Source organism: Ranitomeya variabilis, chromosome 5 (assembly GCF_051348905.1).
Source record: "Ranitomeya variabilis isolate aRanVar5 chromosome 5, aRanVar5.hap1, whole genome shotgun sequence".
In the NCBI taxonomy this organism is placed as follows: domain Eukaryota; kingdom Metazoa; phylum Chordata; class Amphibia; order Anura; family Dendrobatidae; genus Ranitomeya; species Ranitomeya variabilis.
In genome coordinates this window covers 508,131,295-508,151,775 of record NC_135236.1, presented here as the reverse complement: position 1 = coordinate 508,151,775, position 20,481 = coordinate 508,131,295, and the positions used below count along the sequence as shown (strand labels likewise).

General features: G+C 38.0%; 1 protein-coding gene across 1 annotated transcript; it reads right to left on the bottom strand.

Moving 5' to 3' along the window:
* Window positions 1-347: 347 nt before the first annotated feature.
* On the bottom strand, window positions 348-20,171 carry LOC143773783 (uncharacterized). Its single transcript, XM_077261138.1, has 12 exons — window positions 20,079-20,171; window positions 19,472-19,518; window positions 16,377-16,439; window positions 15,553-15,609; window positions 14,573-14,617; window positions 13,994-14,059; window positions 12,213-12,245; window positions 5,607-5,636; window positions 5,193-5,243; window positions 4,585-4,617; window positions 1,832-1,917; window positions 348-489 (listed from the first exon to the last, which is right to left on the bottom strand). Exons 1-11 carry the CDS (start codon window positions 20,125-20,127, stop codon window positions 1,873-1,875), a joined length of 519 nt encoding a protein of 172 aa, XP_077117253.1. The 5' UTR covers window positions 20,128-20,171; the 3' UTR covers window positions 348-489; window positions 1,832-1,872.
* Window positions 20,172-20,481: the final 310 nt, after the last annotated feature.

Here is a 20,481-nt window from a genome sequence, read left to right as displayed (position 1 = left end):
TGCGTTCGGCGGGCATGTCAAAATGACGCACGGGGACGCATCTGCTCGCATCCGCATACAACGCATGTCCCCAGCCCTCCATGTACTATCCTGTCTCTGCATAAACAATGTTAAATATAGGTACGCAAGATGGATATGGATTTATGCGGATCTGAAGGAAAGAGGTACACAGCCCTACGCTGCGGACACAAACGCTAGTGTGAAACCGGCCTTAGGTTGTGTTGTTTAAGTGTTCCCTTTATTTTTTAAACAGTGTATAAATATAAATATATATTATTACTATTATTTTTTCTTAGTATTTTCTGCCATTGTAGAAGTTAATAAGGAAAAATCACACAAGGATTTTTGCTAAGAATGGCTTTATTGTAGAAGAGTACATCAATGCAAGTATATTGTGGATGTCAGAGGGCCGTATTGATGTTGAGGTTTTGCTTTAAAAGCATGTAGAGAAAGTGAAATTATTTCCTCAGCATTTCATGATGATTCTTTCTGGAAAAAAATTAAAAGTTGTCATTATGGATTCCCATTAATACAAAGGTACATTTCTAAAATATTTTACTAAAATCTTGGTTGCCTTGATCAGTAATCAGTTGTAATCTCATCATATTGTTGTTAAAGCAGAGTTGTCTGTACTTATTTAATGTAAAGAGTGAAAGTAATATTAATCATGAATATCCCTATTTTTAATGGATGAAACAAACGGAAGTTTTTTAAGTACCAATCCTTTTTCTGTTTTTACTCAAATTTGATCAATCTTGAATTAATTCGCTCATCTATAGTAAACAATAATAATGATATATTTGCCTTTCTTTTTTTCATATCTACAGGTGTGGAATCTTACATGGAACCCAAGCATATTAGAAGAATGTGGCCACTAATGTTAGACTTATTTTCTTGTCAATATGATGGAATATTGATGGACTCCATTGTAAGTCCATCAGATATCCATCATACTGTGACTCTGGTAAAGAGCCATGGCTTCTGTAATAAAAGGGAGCCGAGTTACAGATGTGAGCAGATTCTTTATTTGTCTTATGTCCTCTTTTGCACTGAATGTCTAACATTGGAAACATTCTGCCAAGTAGTTATCTACAAGGCTGTTTCATAATCCACCTACTAATGAAAACTATTGCATTCAGCTCTACTTCCTTCACATGATCAGAATTCAATCTATAGAAATGTAGTCTTCTTGACACAGGGAGTGAATGTAGCTTTTATAAATAATTGTATTGCAATTAGCTGGAGGAACTATTTCTCTAATGACACTATATTACCAAGTCTAGAATTGTCTTTTTTGGTTTGCTTGTTTTTAAAGTTGACTAGCAATATACTGTACGTAGATCACTGTGAGTCACCTTTAGGGTGGATTAACACATCTGTATGTAATGTCCCAGTGCTATCTGATTTTTCTCAGTCAGCACTGAAACCTCTAAAGTGTCACTTGTCCATTCACACACCCATAAAAATCATGGATCCGAGAAAACACTAAGAGCATATCTTATACTGATACAATGTTGTGGATCAGAATAGAAAGTACAGTGGGTCTGTGTGCTTTTCCTGAAAAAATATAGGGCAACACACCAACATTCACATTGCTGATGACCTTTTTTTTGTAGCACTCACTGCTATGGGAGAAATGTAGTTAACTAAATATTAAAAGAAATGGTAATGGTATCACATGGTCAAGCTGGATCTTCCATAGCATATTTTCCTTAGTTGTGACACTTAGATGGGGGTCATCTAATTGATCGTATGAAAAAGGGTAATATTTTAGCGACAACCTCTGTAATGTATATCTAAGCATAAATATTGCTAATTATAAGATACTTACAAAATTACTATATCTCATGCAGTCAAGACAAAACGTTGGACTTATTGTTTCTTCTGTAGATTTGCTACGATGTTTGAAATGACTTTCTGTAAAAAATAATAATTTCACAAATAGATTAGTAGAATAGTAAACGTATATGCTTGTGGAATATATACAGCACCAACATGATATGCTTAGATATCTTTTTAATCTTCAGCAGACACTAGCAATATCAATGGTTAACATGATTATCATACTAAGACACAATGAACCAGCAGATAGATAGGACATGTCCCTGCAATTTATTATAGCTGCTAAAAAAGTGTGTGATTGGCAATTACATGCATTTTGACATATATCACACAGTGGTACTTGAAAGTTTGTGGAATCCTTCAAAATTGTACATAAATTTGACCTAAAACAACTTCAAATTTTCACGAAGTCCAAAAATTAGATAAAGAGAACCAAATAGAATAAATTAGTTAAACATATCAGAGTTTGTTACTTTTTAAATGAAGAAAATTATCTAATATCACATGTCCATGAGTGAAAAGTGATCCTTTAGGATTATCAGATAATTTCAAGGTGAAATTAGAATCTGGTGAAGAATAGGGATCTATCAAAGTCTGATCTTCATAATATGTTTGTGGAAGTGTATCATGAAATGACATTTCCAGGACCTGAAAAAAGAGTTGTTGGAAAAGGTTCCAAAACCATTGATCAAGAGTTCGGACTCCGCCAATCCACAATCAGGCAGATTACTCCAAGAGCAAAGGTTTTTTACTCCAACCTAAGATCTCTGTCACGTTACCTAATAATGTTCCTGAGTCCATAATAAGGAGGATACTGAAGAACAATTTTGTGCATGTCAGGACTGCAAGGCAAAAGCCACCACTTTCTAAAAAGAACATTGCTGCTCATCTGCATTTTGCTAAAGAGCATCTGCACAGGGCAGAACGCTAGTCGACCAAGGTTTTGTGGATGCATGACACCAAAATAGAGTTTTTTTGTTTTAATGAGTAAAATGTCATATTTGAAGAAGGAAAAACACTGCCTTACAACATAAAAATCTCATGCTCTCTGGGAGATATGGTGTTGGTAGTATAATGATTTGGACCTGTTTTGCTGCCTCTGTGCTAGGACGGCTTGCCATAATTGATGGAGCAATGAATTCTGAATTATGGCAGCAAATTCTAAAGTAAAATGTCAGGACATCTATCCATGAGCTGAATCTCAAGAGAACATGGGCTTGGCAGCAAGGCAACCACCCAATTCACGCAAGTTGCTCTATAACATAATGGCTAAAGAAAAATGATGTAAAAGCTTTGCAAAAGCCAAGAAATGTTGCGGAAGGACTGAATGTGAGCAATGCATAAGAAAAAACCCGCCAACATAGATTTAAAGCTCTTTTATAGGGAGGAATGGGCTAAAATTCCTACAGGCTGATGTACAAGATGAACCAACAATACCAGATGCTAAAATAATAGGTTCACATACTTTTGCCATTTAAAGACAGGCGATATTAAATAATTTTTCTCAAAATAGTCCAATATTTTGTTACATTTTTCTTATTTGGTTAGCTTTATCTAGTTTTAGGACTGTGTGAAAAATCGAATTTAGTTTTAGACTTTTATGTAGAAAAATTAAAAATTCTGAAGGGTTCACAAAGCAATACTTTAAGTGAAAATGACTAGCAGTCCATTATGGAAATGTCATTCTCAAAATTATAAAAAAGTTAGTGCTTTGATGTCAGCTCTTTAATAATCTTAGTTTAATTAAATTGACTATCCATGACAGATACAAAAAAAACTCTATTTGCTAGATACTGCATGTATTGTGCTATGTTGTGCTCTATACATTTTTCACCATTGCCTTAAAGGGAATCTATCAGCAGAAAAATCGCTATTAACCTGCAGATATGCGGATAATCTGCAGGTTAATAGCGTTACTAACAACCTTCCCGGTGCCTTCACTTAGGCTACGTTCACATTTGCGTTGTGCGCCGCAGCGTCGGCGCCGCAACGCACAACGCAAACAAAAACGCAGCAAAACGCATGCACAACGCTGCGTTTTGCGCCGCATGCGTCCTTTTTTTCATTGATTTTGGACGCAGCAAAAATGCAACTTGCTGCGTCCTCTGCGCCCGGACGCGGGCGCCGCAGGGACGCATGTGGCGCGAAACGCAAGTGCGACGCATGTCCATGTGCCCCCATGTTAAATATAGGGGCGCATGACGCATGCGGCGACGCTGCGGCGCTCGACGCTGCGGCGCCGACCGCAAATGTGAACGTAGCCTTAGCCAAACACTGCAGGATGAGAATGAACTTTATTCTCCCCGGCAGCATTCGGTTTCATTCAAGTGCTGGTTCAGTCATCGCTCTGAGAAAACAAAGCGGTGGCTGTAACCGTGCCCCCAGTCCTGATGGACACTACCTCTGTATCTGGGCCAGTTATCCGTCAGGGCTGGGGGTGCAGTTAAACAGCCCCTCTGTATTCTCAGAAGATTGAATGAACCAATGCCTGCCCTGTGACTGAAACCATATGCTCAGAGCACCATTCGGCTATGTGCGCGAGCTGGGCAGGTTAATAATGCCATTAACCTGCAGATTAACTCCATATCTGCAGGTATTAGCTTTTTTTCTAGTGCCCGGTTCCCTTTAAATTGTCATTGTATCAAATATGATACAGCTCTTGCACTATATGGCTTTATTATTTACATGACAGAGGAAAGTATATATAGATTCATGGTATAAAAAAGTGATATAATTACTTACCAGTACTTTGTCCAGTTCAGACATCACTTCTTCCTATTAATGCAGACAACAATACATTTTACTGACATAGTATCTTGCAATTATCAACCAAGTTACTTTAGGAATTTTCTAGAATATGTTCCCCATTTATCTGAAGAAACAGAACCATCACCATATACTGTACGTTCTGAATTGATCCATTTCAATGCAAATCCTTTTTTTTAATAAATTTGGCAGTGTCAACATTTAGTATGACCTTTTTTTGGGAAACCTAAAAGTTTTAAATAAATAAATATATATCACAAGGGTTAAGTAGCAAAGTATATGTGTAATCTGAGTACTTTAGTATAATTGTAGACTGGGTGTACTTTGTTATTTAAAACGCGTTACGGTCTTCATCTTTATATAATACTATCTAGCTTACGCAGCTTTTAGTGATTCTGCATTTGTTGACCTTCCATTAAACTAAATATTTGACTCCGATGGTGGGTAAAATACATGTCATACATCAATATTACTATCACTGACAATCATTGAAAGAAAGTCACCTGGATAAAATACATTTCTTTTATATAAATTCGCATTAGGTTCTGCCCAAATAATATATCTTGACTTCATAGTAGACTTACCATAACTCGACATGAGACATTTTGGATGTCACTAATAAGGTTTTTTTCTTGCTAAAGCATAAAAAAATAAAATAAAATGTTACTAGGTGTCATGTTTCTCTATTTAAAACTAAATATACTGTCCATTTAACTTCCACTTCATTTGTGCTGCAACATTCATGCCATAGTATGTACAGAGCTATTGAATACATTCACAGATTGTCTTAATTGTTACCATATATGTGAATAGAATTAAATATGGAATAGATGTTAAATGGTGATGAATGTGTTTCGTAGGATAATCCCTTTAAATGTAAAATATTGTATTCTGCACAGTAACACTTTAACTATTGGACTGTTATTTGGCATTTTCTGAAATCTGGTCAAGTCAGTAGATTGCCACAGGCATTATACTCGAAAGTCGTTGATACTTACCAAGATCTCACCCAAGTAAGGAATATCATTCTAAAGAAAGTAATACAATTATTGTAATTAATGGACTTTATGATCTATGAGAATAGATTTTTACAAATAAATGTCAGTTATTATTATCATAAAAAGAAGTATTTTTGTCCATTGAATATGTCCGGAATTGAAATTCATTCACTTTAATGGATACATTATCTGACAACCTATGCTTCTGTCAGACATCATGGCAATTATGCATCCAGAAAACAAAAAATCGAGCAGCTGAATTTCAACTATCCCATGATTATTTCCAACATCGTTTGTCCAGTTTTGTTTGAGGGAACAAGAGTCTGAATTTCCAGGTAAATTTCCCTCGTCGGTTGTGTCCAGATCCTCGTCATTCCCTCCCTTGTCTCTCTGTCCACAAGTTGAGATCTTCTGTAGACTTGTAACGGAGGATCTCAAGAAGATACCGAAATTTAGATGTAATGACAATCTTACACATATACAGAGAAGAGCTCTGAGGGAGTTACAATCATTAGACTCAGTGGTCTTCAAGCCAGCAGACAAGGGAGGGAATGTGGTCATCTGGCCAACCGACAAATACGAGAAGGAAGCATTTCGACAATTGAAGAACAAAACCACTTACCGTGTGTTGCCCCACAATCCTTTACAGTCCTTCACTAATGAACTGGAGGTGATTCTATCCTATGCTGGGGAGTCAGGGATTGTGCCAAAGAAGGTCCTTGATGGCCTTCTTCCAAAATTTCCTAAGATAGCCACCTTCTATTTACTGCCGAAGGTGCACAAAGACGCTGTTAATCCCCCTGGCAGACCGATTGTCTCTGGCATGGGAGGGTTATGCGATAATGTGTGTAAATTTATTGATTATTATCTAAAACCACTTGTGGAAACGCTCCCCTCCTATGTCAGAGACACTACTGACGTTTTAACAAGGGTCGATGGCCTGTCCCTCGAAGCGGGTATGCTTTTGGTCACCATTGACATCGAATCATTGTATACGTCAATTCGACACAGTGATGGGCTAAGGGCGGCACGCTTTTTCCTTGAAACAACCAACTGGGATGGACATTTTTCGGAATTTATTTTAGAATTATTGGAATTTATTTTGAAGCATAATTTTTTTGTGTTTAAGGATACATTTTTTTTACAGTTACAAGGTACTGCAATGGGCGCGGCATGCGCCCCGTCTTACGCTAACCTATTTTTGGGGTACTGGGAAAGAACCATCTTCCAGGGTGACGGGGCGCATGCCGCGGACCAGGTGGTGGGCTGGTTTCGTTACATAGATGATGTACTTATGATCTGGAACGGTGACGAGACCAGCCTGACCCATTTTATGCAGTACCTTAATCAAAATTCTTTTAATTTAAAGTTCACTTACTGTTGGCATAAAACTCGGATTAATTTTTTAGACATCACTCTTTGTGTTGCCGGAGATGGCTCCATTGAGACGGATCTCTATCGAAAAGAGACGGCCGTCAACTCTTTACTTCATGCCTCATCGGCACACAACTATTCAACTATTAAGGCCATCCCAGTTGGCCAGTTTTTGAGGAACAGGCGTGTCTGCTCTACCGAAGCCCGCTTTGAGGGGCAGTCCGCGACTCTTTCGGATAGATTCAAAGCCAGGGGGTACAGTCGTCGGTGCATTAAGGCAGGCTATAGACGGGCAAAACAGACCCGGAGAGAGGATCTGTTGGTACCATCTAAGAAGATTCGTAAAACATGGGACCCGGAGGTACGGTTCATTTCCACAGCCAATTGCTGGTGGGATCGGATCCATGATATTCTGACCAAACATTGGTCGGTTTTAATGACGGATAATGTTTTGGCTAAACATTTGTCTCCAGCCCCATGCATGGTACAGCGTAGGGGAAGAAACCTGAAAGATAGTCTGGTGAAAAGCCATTATGTGGCAAAATGTGACACCTTTTTGGCGAGAATAAATCCCAGACTGGGTTGCTTCCCCTGCGGGTCATGTGTCGCGTGTCCTAACATCCTTAGATGTGGGACCTTCTCATCATCTGATGGGAGCAGGGAATACACAATTCGTGATTACATCTCATGTAATTCCACTCATGTGGTATATTACGCTACATGTCCCTGCTCCCTGATCTATGTCGGTCTCACATCTAGGGAATTGAAGGTTAGGACGCGCGAGCATGTTCGTGACATTCTGGCTGCAAAAGAGACAAAGGATATATCTACCTTGAAAACTCTTCCAAGGCATTTCCGCATGTATCACGGGTCTGATCCCGCCAGTTTAAAGGTAAGGGGAATTGATAGGATTCATGGGGGTATCAGGGGTGGCAATCTGAAACAACTGCTCGCACAATGCGAATGCAGGTGGATTGCCATCCTTGACACCATGTCCCCCAAGGGACTTAATGAACAATTGAGTTTTGTTCCATTTTTATGATCTGATTTCCCTATTTTTCCTATTTTTTCTATTTTTTCTATTTTTCCTGTTTCTGTGTGCTATTCCTGTTCCATCGCAGCTTCGTCCTCATTTGTAGTACTTTTGTGTAGTGCCTCTTTAGCACCCAATTTTAGTTTGACTATTTTCCTCTTCCCAGATGATTTCCTCCCTCGCTTTTAAGTTTGTTATTAATATGGTTGTTTTCTTGTTTTTAGTTTTATAAGCATGGGACGCTGCCGCAACGCAATCTGTCTTGTTATTACTCACCGGATCTGCCTGAGACCCTCCATTGTCCATGATTGAAACCGGATTTCATTATTATCCTATTTTATGTCTTCATTATAATTTGCGTTATTCTTCCTTTTTGTATACATATTTTTCTGTATTTTCTAATCCCTTTTATATATTTTTCATTTATTTTTTATTAATTTTTTTATTTTTATTTTTATTTTTACATTTATTTTCACATTTATTTTTACATTTATTTATTTTTATATTTATTTATTTATTTATTCATTTATTATCTATTATTCACTCTTTATACATATTTATGTTTTCATATATTTATTATTATTTTTTTCATCATTATTTTTTATGATTATTAATGGTTGTTTCACTTTTTGATTTATTTATTGTGTATTATTTATTCATACACTTTTACTTTCGCTATGCCATGTGTGTAATGCATCGATGTATTTTTGCATGTATTTATTCACTTATATATGTGTTTTCTTCATATTGTGTTTTTCATATTTTGTTTTCTGTATATCGCACATTATAATTGTGTTTTTTGAGCCCTTGTTATTGAGCACATTGTTACGTTTGCACTAAATATGAGCTCCTATTTTGTATAGTGGGAGGGGTTGTGAGACCCATATTAATGATATTGCACTATTTGGATTAGCTGTACACGTTGTATATTATTACTATCATAATTCAGTGACTCCCATGGTTTTCCATGGGTGACTTTGGATGTATGGGTTGTCACTGAGCTATGGTATTATAAGCACTATTTTGCGGTCCCCGATGTGTTGTTCCGGGGATTTAAATGATGCACCTCACTGTGAGCATAGCGGCAGTATTCACTATGTGGCGATGTAGGTGTTTAATGACCTTTTAGTACGGTTATTCTATTTTAGTTTATATTCAGTGATATAATGATTTCACTTACTGGATATCCCTTGGAAAATGGCGGCCTCTATGGACTTCGGTGGGAGGACCTCGGGCTGTGCGCACACGTGCTCTAGATTCCATGTACCTGACTTCCTGCGCGGTTATCATTAGATGCCGCACACACACTATTGTGACGTCATTGAGCGGATTTCCGCCTTCTGTGTGTGCGGCTCTGACGACCGCTGGGGATAATGGAGCCGGATCTTGGACACATGTGCGCCGATGTGCCTGATGAGACTTCCGGTATGCGCCCTATTTTAACTGGAGAGAGAGCGAACTAGCAACAAACCCCTTTTGAGAAAGCTATCGCGAAACGTGCGTTAAGGGGGTGGTGTGTGGAGCGTGGTAAGACATCCTGGACCTAATGGGTAAGCTGATCTATTTGACATGAGGGGATTAGCCTTAGTGGTACTATGGCACTTTAGCTAGTGATATAATTTGCACTGCCGCACTTTTTCTTAGCAATCTAGCTATGATGATTAGGGCTATCGCCACAAGTGTCCCTATACCATGGTTTTTATAATAGCAGCTCTGGTGATATGATGTGATAGGTTCTCTACCTGCTCCGCCACCACTTAAGTGTTTCCTCCTTCACTTATCCTGTTGTATATTTGTACTGTATTTATATTTGATTATTTAGCTTGCGTTACAAAGATATATGTTTTTTGGTAATACTAATAAAATTATATAACTTTTTAAAATGCGTATTGGGATTTATATACTCCATTTTCTTGTTTTGTATCGTTTGTCCAGTGTAGACCAAAATGGAATTTTCAGTCATCTTTAATGAAAAATTTGTGGGCCTTAAGCGTTTTTTGTTCTACGAGACTGGTACATGAAATGTGGAGTGATGGGGTAGACTAGTTTAAATAATTAAATTATCCTGTTGGAATCCATATGCAATAGGCTTAATAATGGTCATACATATAGGATAGCTGTCCGTTAGTTAGCTGGAAAACAGCTATGTTTCGTGACTAGTGTTGAGCGATACCGTCCGATACTTGAAAGTATCGGTATCGGAAAGTATCGGCCGATACCGGCAAAGTATCGGATCCAATCCGATACCGATACCCGATACCAATACAAGTCAATGGGACTCAGGTATCGGACGGTATTCCTGATGGTTCCCAGGGTCTGAAGGAAAGGAAACACTCCTTCAGGCCCTGGGAACCATATTAATGTGTAAAAGAAAGAATTAAAATAAAAAATATCGCTATACTCACCTGTCCGACGCAGCCGGGACCTCAGCGAGGGAACCGGCAGCGTTGTTTGTTTAAAATTCGCGCTTTTACTTGGTTACGTGAGGTTCCGGCTTGTGATTGGTCAGGGCGGCCATGTTGCCGGGACGCGGACCAATCACAGCAAGCCGTGACGAAATTACGTCACGGCTTGCTGTGATTGGTCCGCGTCCCGGCAACATGGCCGCCATTAACCAATCACAAGCCGTGACGTCACGGGAGGCTGGACATGCGCGTATTTTGAAAAGCGCGCGTGTCCAGCCTCCAGTGACGTCCCGGCTTGTGATTGGTTAATGGCAGCCATGTTGCCGGGACGTCACTGGAGGCTGGACACGCGCGCTTTTCAAAATACGCGCATGTCCAGCCTCCCGTGACGTCACGGCTTGTGATTGGTTAATGGCGGCCATGTTGCCGGGACGCGGACCAATCACAGCAAGCCGTGACGTAATTTCGTCACGGCTTGCTGTGATTGGTCCGCGTCCCGGCAACATGGCCGCCCTGACCAATCACAAGCCGTGACGTCACGGGAGGCTGGACACGCGCGCTTTTCAAAATACGCGCATGTCCAGCCTCCCGTGACGTCCCGGCTTGTGATTGGTTAATGGCGGCCATGTTGCCGGGACGCGGACCAATCACAGCAAGCCGTGACGTAATTTCGTCACGGCTTGCTGTGATTGGTCCGCGTCCCGGCAACATGGCCGCCCTGACCAATCACAAGCCGGGACTTCACGTAACCAAGTAAAAGCGCGAAATTTAAACAAACAACGCTGCCGGTTCCCTCGCTGAGGTCCCGGCTGCGTCGGACAGGTGAGTATAGCGATATTTTTTATTTTAATTCTCTTTTTTACACATTATTACATTAATGTTGTTGCGATACCCGATACCCGATACCACAAAAGTATCGGATCTCGGTATCGGAAATTCCGATACAGCAAGTATCGGCCGATACCCGATACTTGCAGTATCGGAATGCTCAACACTATTCGTGACCCTCTACCCCAAACCACATTCATGTTCAGATTAGTTGAGTATGAATTAGTTTTCAGTAAGAACAGGGGAGTATATCACGGACAGGTACTTTAAACAGTGGCTTTTCTCCAGTAGAACAAACACATTGGGCAATTTCAATTTGCTCCCCTGATGTCTGCCCCATAAACATTAGATGGAATGTATAATAATAATAATAATAATAATAAAATAATAAGGCTGGTTGCTCCTAAATTTGCCAGGCTTGGCTGATATACATCCAATATGAAAGGTTCTTAATTCCAGTCCTCAAAGGTCACCAACAGTGCATGTTTTTGGGATTTCCTTAGTATTGCACAGGTGATGATTCCAACTCCTTGTGCAATGCTAAATCCTGAAAACATGCACTGTTGGTGTCCTCGAGAATTGGATTTATGCACCCCTGTCCTATGTGTATGACTAGGTTAAAAGCCCACATACAGGTTAGACTAAAGTTGACTAAAGGGGGCCTCCTGACTAGCCTGACAAATGATGCAGGGGAAAAAGAAGGTCTCGGCTTGCTGAATTTCAACAGTCCATCCTTTCATTCTCTCTTTTTTTCCCTCTACTTTTCCAAAGATATATCTTATAGAGAACACAGGCAGGTTTGGTTAAATTTACTATTCATGGGAAATCGGAAGAAGTAGTTTTCAGCCAAACAGCCAACATCTACCTAATGTGTATGTACTTAATATTAACCATGAGATAATACTTTACATACTATATAAATGGAAAAAGGGTGCAAAGAAGCAGATGTGACTATGTACTACTCACCAAGATTTGTGTCACTTTTGCAATTTGTGCATCCTAAGTTTGAATCAAGAAATAAAGAAATAATGTATAAAAATGGAAATGTACAACATTTTAATTAATAAAAACAAATATTGGGGATAGCATAATGACCTACAAATATCAAACTATTTTGTTATTTAACTATTGGAACCGCCCAAACAAAATATCAATTTCATATATGCAGGATTCATCCAGATGGCTATATTTTTGGTCAGTGTACTGTCCATGTGTACAACATCAATAACAGGCACACGGAGTCACATCCAAAATTTGAACCCATGGCTGGGTTGGGTTTTACTATGATGTCTGAACGCAGTCTAATATTTGATATTAAATCCACATGGTACGTCAATTTGAGGCTGGGTTCACATACTGTGTAGGTTTGCATATTGGTAGAGTGAAAAAAGGGGGTCCAGCTTAGGCCGTCTCCAACCCCCAAACTGTGGCTTTAGTGAAACTGTATACGATGCAAATTATAATTACACAATGGCATCAAAGAGGCCACTTATCACTTATTTTTACGCCTTTGCCTGTGTCTCTAATACTTTAATTTCTGGTTATCTTATATCAATATTAGAACTAAAGAAACACTACAAATAAAATAAATAATATTTAAAAAAATGACAGCTAAATTATTTATACGTCAAGTTTAATACCTATTGTAAGTATATCTGGAGATCTATTTCACCTGCCTCGTGTTAGGGCTAGCGGAACGTGCCAAATTATAAGAGAGATGGTATAAGGTGCGTTCGCAGCCAGGGGTCCACTGTGCAGAGATGGAGCCTGCTGCTGAGTAATGACGGACTATATGGCAGTACAATGTGGATACACACTTCGGTTAACTTCACCCTGTGTGAAGGAAGCAAACCCTGCTGCATCACAGGGCCGCGGTACCGCACCAAGAGCGCAAGCAAGGAGTCTCAGGACTCTATCCCAAGACACTGGATTAGAGTACTTACAGACCACTTGCGCTCAACACTGCACCTGGGGTGTCAGAGTAACTGAAAATATAACTTAAATGCACAAGAGTGCGTACTGTGCCGCTTTGGCGGACACCACTAACCACCCAGACTTGGGATAGGAAAGCACTCTAATAGCGCACTGCGCCGCACTGGCGGTCACAGCAATTAGAAGCTGTTTCGTGTGTTTTACTGCTGATAGCTCAGCCTGGCGCTAGATAGCAGACATCCACCTTACGTGAGCAGTCATACACAAGGGTGGGGATGATTAAAGAATGACTTGCCCTCATCAACACACACACATTTTTAAATGTACACTAGCGCATGGCCGAGCGGCCATGCGAACCTTTTATAGTGGCAGTGGTACAAGACCTTCCAAATGGACCACTTGGGGCCGCAACAGGACCTGAGCATGTGACCCCCAACCTCCAATGGGAGGTCGTCCCAAGGGCATGCTCAGTATGGGAAAAGCAAGACTTAGTCCCAGAAAGACCTGCTTGCTGCTGAACATTGCTGGCTACAAGGACAGAGCCTGGAAGGGCAGCAGTAACCAGTCATCCAGTATCATCCTGAGCTAGACACTGGGACTGCTGAGCAGACTCTACTGCGGCTGGAGAAGAATGGAAGACCGCAGCGGAGATGGTTGGAGATTCCCCCGTGCAGAGGCGGGAACTCGACACCTTGCTGCATGATTATCGATTTCTAAATATGTCATAGGTTCTTTTGTTATTTATTTTTTTTTTGCAAAAAGATTCTGTGAATAAAGACAAAATCAGTTAGTTCCAACATAGCGGATTGTCTTACCACAAAGCCAAACAGGTTTTGGGCAACTTGATCTCCAATCTGTTCAGCATTTTGAAGTGTGAGTGTCTGTAACATTAAAAAAATATATAAAGAATGACAAGGATCATAAGAATTAGATACTGGTAGTATTTTTCTTCATATATTTTAAAATCATGAAAATAAATGCTAAATTTTCACAAGCAAATAACCCACTGCAGTGACCCCCTACAATTTCTGCAAAACCTGTGGGCAAGGGAATAAATTCAGTGTGGTGAAACCCTACACGGGGCTGGTCTATGACAATTATATTAACAGATAAATATGGCGGGGAGATCTGGTTGTCATGCTTTCAGACTTTATTAAAAAGTATAGAAAAGGTGAATAAAAGGTAAACCCTTTATTTGCTTTGAGCGGATATGTTGAATAGCTTTGCTATGCTTTTTGTTAAATGAAGGCTGACATTGTTCTTATAGCAGTTGGTAGAAAGTAAGCAAAGTATAAGCTACAGATTAAAACCATTATATGCAAGAATGATATTAGCATGTTTTTATTTCATATGCTACTTTTATAATAATTAATATATGTATGAATAGTCATTACCACTTTTGTGCCAAGAATGTTATCAATGGTGCATCCAACTTTGCCCTGAAAAGAAAAAGTTTATTAGTATTCAATTAATGCCGAAATATATATATATATGTTCTGCTCACAATATAATTTCTATTTTATTTTTAGACTGGTTAACTGTATTGTTACGTATGTCTTCCCTTTACTATAGTAGTAATAATAGTCTTGTGGGAAGTAATGACATGTTCACCATTAACCCTCCTTAAATTGTGTTAAGTAATACAAGCCATGTCATTATACTAATTAAGTAAAATCTCAATGAAAAAAATGTATATGTTAAATAGACAGGCATTTTACATTTTGGAGCTTGTAAGTATCAGGTGGCCAATGGATGTTATCCATTGGAAGCATCCATCACAGCCATTTAGTAAAGAAAATGAATATTAAACAGTTACATTTTTTAACTTTTGAAGCCCATGGGAAATGAAAGGCCAATGGATTTATGATAGAGACATCTGTCGAAGCATCATTTGGACGCATATACTTTTTTCATGTTGATTTATCATTTTGCACTACACATCTGGGGATTTGTTGGGCTTTTAGGCAAGGAAGGAAAAGCATATTGTATACTGACTTGTCCAATAATATACTAGGGAACAAAGTACTAAATAGTAGATGTGAAAAGCTAAAGTAAATTCTCCAATGCAGAATGTTTTCCTCTAATGACTGCAGTAAAAGTGTCAACAAAAAGTTCAACCTTACTAGCTGCCACCTATATCTAACCTTCTCAGTAAGTTTTGGCCTTATTCTTGGTTGAAAATGCTTCAAAGGGTTTAATGAATATGGCTCAATTACTGGTTGTGTCCCTAAGCTCCGATATTTTGTAACTTATTAGTATATAACCATTTTTAGATTTTGGGTTGATGTCATTAAATTATAAACTTACTAGCTCTCCATGACTATTACACTTAATAATAAAATAAACACAAAAAGTAAATGGTCAAAAATTATACCAGAAGGACATTGACTTCCTCAAGGAAAGCTTGGAACAACACTGCATTGTTACTGGCCTAGAAAGATGTAAGAATTATTATTAATGCAGTGAAAAAAACAAATTTATTAAATGCAAACATTAGTTATTGACAGTTCTCATAGACAAAATTTCAATCATGAAACCTCTGATTACACAAGGTGCCCATAAACCTTATTTCAATAGCCGTTGACATACAGTATTTCCTGAGAGCAAAAGGATTGGCCAAAACCAGTATTTTTTTTTAAATATGTACCCTGATTCATCAAAACAATTGTGCCACAATTTTGTCACAAACTGGTTTGAGAAGTCACAAAATTTTTCCGTAGCTTATAGATGCACATTTTTTTTTTGGCAAAAGTTGTCATTTTCATGTTTGTTTCCCCCATTTCTTTCGGAGCGGGAGAAGGAAAAAGCACAGTGGTGGCATGACGAAACAGCTCATCTAATTCATGTGGCATTTTCTATGCCAGACAAGTCACTCCAATCGGGGACTGAAGAAAAAAAATTTCTGGAGTGATACACAGAGCCTCTAAATGAATCAGGACTTCTACAAGCACCCTTGTCAAGACTTACAGGAAAATTGCAGGTCTTGATAAATTGGGTCCATTGACTTTTGAACAATGGTGATCTCAAAAGATTTTTCAGTAAATATATCATGTGAACTCAAAACAGGACACTAATAATGAAACAGCTATGTTACATGAGGACTCTTGACCAATACATGATTCATATTTATTATGATTTTTCAAAATTAATATAAAACATATGATTACTATCTTTATTGCTACATTTAGTTTGTTTTACCTGTGCAATCTTGTATTTACATAGGAGGGTAGTCAGAGTCTGGAGAAGGACTGGAGCATCATCCTGACAAAAACAAATGAGGCTATAAGCATTAATATATACTAAATTAAACATTAATCACGTATTTTATTTCAAATAACAGAATACCATTTAATTTAATCCAGATAGAAGATGTATTCTTACTTCTAGCTATGTATAGTTAGAATGAGATTATGCTGTATGACCCGAATTGCATTTTCCATGCACACAGAACAATCAGTAATAGATCGTTGTGAGTATAGACTCTCGTTGTTCTCATCACCCCACGTTCTGTTTACAAAGGATGATCTGCTGCTGATAAAAAAGCAAACTTAAAAATAATTTCATCTGATTAGGGAGCATTTTGCTTGTTTGTTGGATTATTGGCAGTGTGTTTACACTGACAAATTATCAGAAAACGAGCCTTCCTAGAAACGCTCATTCACAATATTAGGCCAGTGTAAATGCACACTTAGTCTCCTTGTTTACTAAAGTTTATATATATTTATATATGATTCTTGTAGCATGGATGTGGTCAATTGTTCTCTAATAGGGTTTTACACAAAATCAGAACTAAGCTGTAATATCAATATGTAAACTTGCCTAAACTACCTCTACATCTGTTGCTGGGTAGTGCCACACTTTCATTGCAGACAACAAGAAGCAACACGAGCAGTTAGTTCTTAACATCAGCTCTCTACGGTGAGTCTTGGCCGTACGACACTCAATTTAAACTCCAAGCAGCTCTTTCTAGTTGCCAATTCTAATTTTCTACTACCCAGGTCAGTTGCTTTGTCTATTCCGAGAATCTTGTATCTCTTGGTGTTTAGTTCCCGACCTTGATTCATTTTTCTCAGTTTACACCACTGCCCCATGATTCTGTCACTGTCGTTGACTTCCAGGTAATGACCCAGTATGACTACCCAGTATTGGCTTACTTATTTAACCCAGGAATCCCAGCATAAAACTAGATCATTGTATAGGGGTTAAAGGGTGAAGGCCAGAGTTCCCCTGAGACCTTCTAAATTGAATACTGTACATAGCTTATCTCTGAAAGCCCTATTCGAAGTCGCCGTACTATTACAAACAGGACTTCATTACGTCATATCCATAGAATGTTTTGTTACAACTAAAATAAATTAGTTAAACTTATATAAGTAGTTTAGCAATGGGAAGAGTCTGCTTTATAGATCTTGTGAGGATGCCACAATATGGTTTTGACACCAAGTTTCAATATTGTGTGTTCTACAAGTCTAAGAGTTGCAGAATTTTCTTAAAAAAAATAATTTATATATTTTTTTCTCTTGCTTTTATCAACAAATATTCAGGGTCTCATGCATAGTAGGTAAATAGTAATCAAAATGGGATAAGTGTGACCCAGACTACTGAACACAGCTGACCAGATTTGGGCCTAACACTAGCCGATAATTCAAATAGTGAACAGCTGTTTGCTAGTATTTGGATGGGTTAAAATATTTACTTCTTGGACAAATTAAGTAGGAGGAGCGAAGTTTTGTAAGGTGTACAAATCTGATGTCAGGAGACAAGAGTGCATATGGCTTTTGACAAGGTTTTCAGATATGACAATTTTCAGCGAAGTTTTTATGTGGTTTTAACAAGGTTGTGATGTGCAGTTGAAGAGGTTTTTAAAGCATTTATTTTCTTTCATGCATTCTTAAGTTGATAATGGCTAGTTTTTATTCAAGACGAGGTCTTCAAAACCTTGTAAAAAAATCATGGAGATAAGCCTCACTGTATAAACAGCAATGAGAATTTGCCATTGAAATTAATAGGAGTAGTATTCAAAGAATATTTGTAGTGGATTTTGATTTTGAAGTCTATACATTGTTGATATGGATAATGTCACATGGACTGAATGCTATTTTTACTGTATTATGATATTGCTCAAAGCATTATTCTCACAATCACATTTTTTTTTCACAGAGCACAGTAAATGTATATCTATTGTTTATATATAGAGAAAATATAGCCTTTGTGTCTTTTTCATCTCTATCTAACTCTGTTTGCTTCTGGTTTCTCATAGCTGACTGACAAATAACTGACAAATTCCTATTTTCAAGCTACTTTTCCCAGTGTTTGTAGACCCTCGTCCTGTATGCTCCTCACTAGTCCCATGTTTCTAAGTTATAATTACGCTAATCTAAGTGTAGAATTTAGCTTATACTTCTAAGCACTCCCTGCTTCTGTACAGTACTTTCCCTTACTGATTTTATCTTCTGACAGTATAGCATCTAGCAGGCAGTAGTGCTGACTGTGTGATTTTACATAATTTTTGGCTTATTTATGGAAGAGCTTAATGTCCTATATTCCTGCTCAAAGAAGCTTGTAATTACTAAGCAATGCAGAGATGTGTTTGTTGCCTGCTACTGAGAGATTAGTGATATGAAGTACAAATGCTGCTGTTTTTGCATATGGCAGAGGATTATGTTCTGCCATGTGCATCAACAGAGCAGCATTTGGAGTTTAACATTACTGATTTCTCAGCAGCAGACTACAAAAACGTCAACTTTTGTAAGCCCCTCTATATACAGCGATATCACACAATTCTGCCCCCTGTATACACAGCCCTATCCTTCAGTATATTTCTTTTTTTATCCTTTTTTATCTTTTATCTTCTTTTACATGTATATAGTCTGACTCTGCAATATATCTCTCCTTTCAGCCCAATCCTGCAGAGTATCTCTCTTTTCAGCCCACTCACAATACCATCCTACAGTAGAATCCCACAGGAGCAGCTCTCTTCCAAATTTGAGCCAGAGGAGAGTTATGGTGGAAACTTAGAGAGACTACACTACACATGATTGACCAGGAGCATTAGGACTTTATCAGGACCATTTCAGTGACAGCCTGCAGACTCGTCCTTTAAGGGTTATTTGTCCAAGTTGGGGTAGATTTAAAACAGACTTATTTTGGAACAAAGTAATAAATATATGTTTAAATTATAATTATAAATTATAATTAGATGACATTTTAATTTTGGTAATAACCGTTTAAAAACCTTGCCCTGCATTAATTGATGTAAAAAATACTACTAATACTGCAATTAGTAATCTTACCTGGAAGAGTTGATCAAGACAGTTTCCTTGTGGGAGAGATGCAGCATCTGTACAAAGATATTATTATGAAACCCATAAAAGCATTAACAAAATATATTCAGTATTCTTAAGTAGCATTTTAATCAAATAATTAATACATTAACTTTGCTAATTTTTGGTATGCAAAGCAATGGTGTGTATATCATTGCTATGCTGATGTGCTGAAAGAATGTATTTAGAATTCTTATTTATAATTGTATTGCTAAGAATCAAAAAGTTGAGATTTTGCCCAAGAGGGATAGAATAGATCATGGGGGAAAAATCTCAGACATTTTGAGCTTTAGCATAGGATCCACCTCTGTTCTATCTGTTCATCGAGTCTAAAAAAATTGTATCTGGGAGTTATTTATGGGGGTTCTTTGTTGCTCTCTCTTAATTTTTGGAGACCTTGGTTTCCCAAGCAAAATTGTTTAGTTTGTTTCCAACACATTGATGAAGGAGGTACACAGCTCTTACACAACAGTCTCAGAAGCTTTTTTAGAGAATTGATTTGGCTTGCATGGTAATATATTAAATATTTTTGGCTAAAGTAAGATTATCAACATTAAATTGAATATTTCCAACTCACCCTGCAAGCCGCATAGAGCAGCAAGAATAAAAACAACAGCGATTTTCATTTTGCTGGTTAACTCCGTCTAAAACTCCAAATGGAATAGCAGAATACTGCAATGTGAAGCATCACCTTTTTATAGGACATATAGTTCAAAGGTCACAAATCACAAAAGTTGACTATGCCAATTGCATCAATGTCCTGCTGGAAAAGAACACGGATTTTACGTAGATTATTTTCCATTGTACTTTTGATAAGCAAAGACCTTTAATGCCATTAGTGTTACAATCATTTGTTTTATCCAAGTTGTGATCTATAAATCTTTGCTTTCACAAGGTTAAGCGTTTATATTTTAAGTACAAGTTGATTACCTTAATCTCTATACAGCAATCTTATTTGCCTTACAACTACACTTTTGAAT

Coding starts and splice junctions, on each gene's coding strand:
- LOC143773783 (XM_077261138.1), bottom strand. CDS start 20,127: ATGAAAATCGCTGTTGTTTTTATTCTTGCTGCTCTATGCGGCTTGCAG. Junction 16,440..19,471: donor GTCTTGATCAACTCTTCCAG/GTAAGATTACTA, acceptor TGTTTTTGTCAG/GATGATGCTCCAGTCCTTCT. Junction 15,610..16,376: donor GTAAATACAAGATTGCACAG/GTAAAACAAACT, acceptor ACATCTTTCTAG/GCCAGTAACAATGCAGTGTT.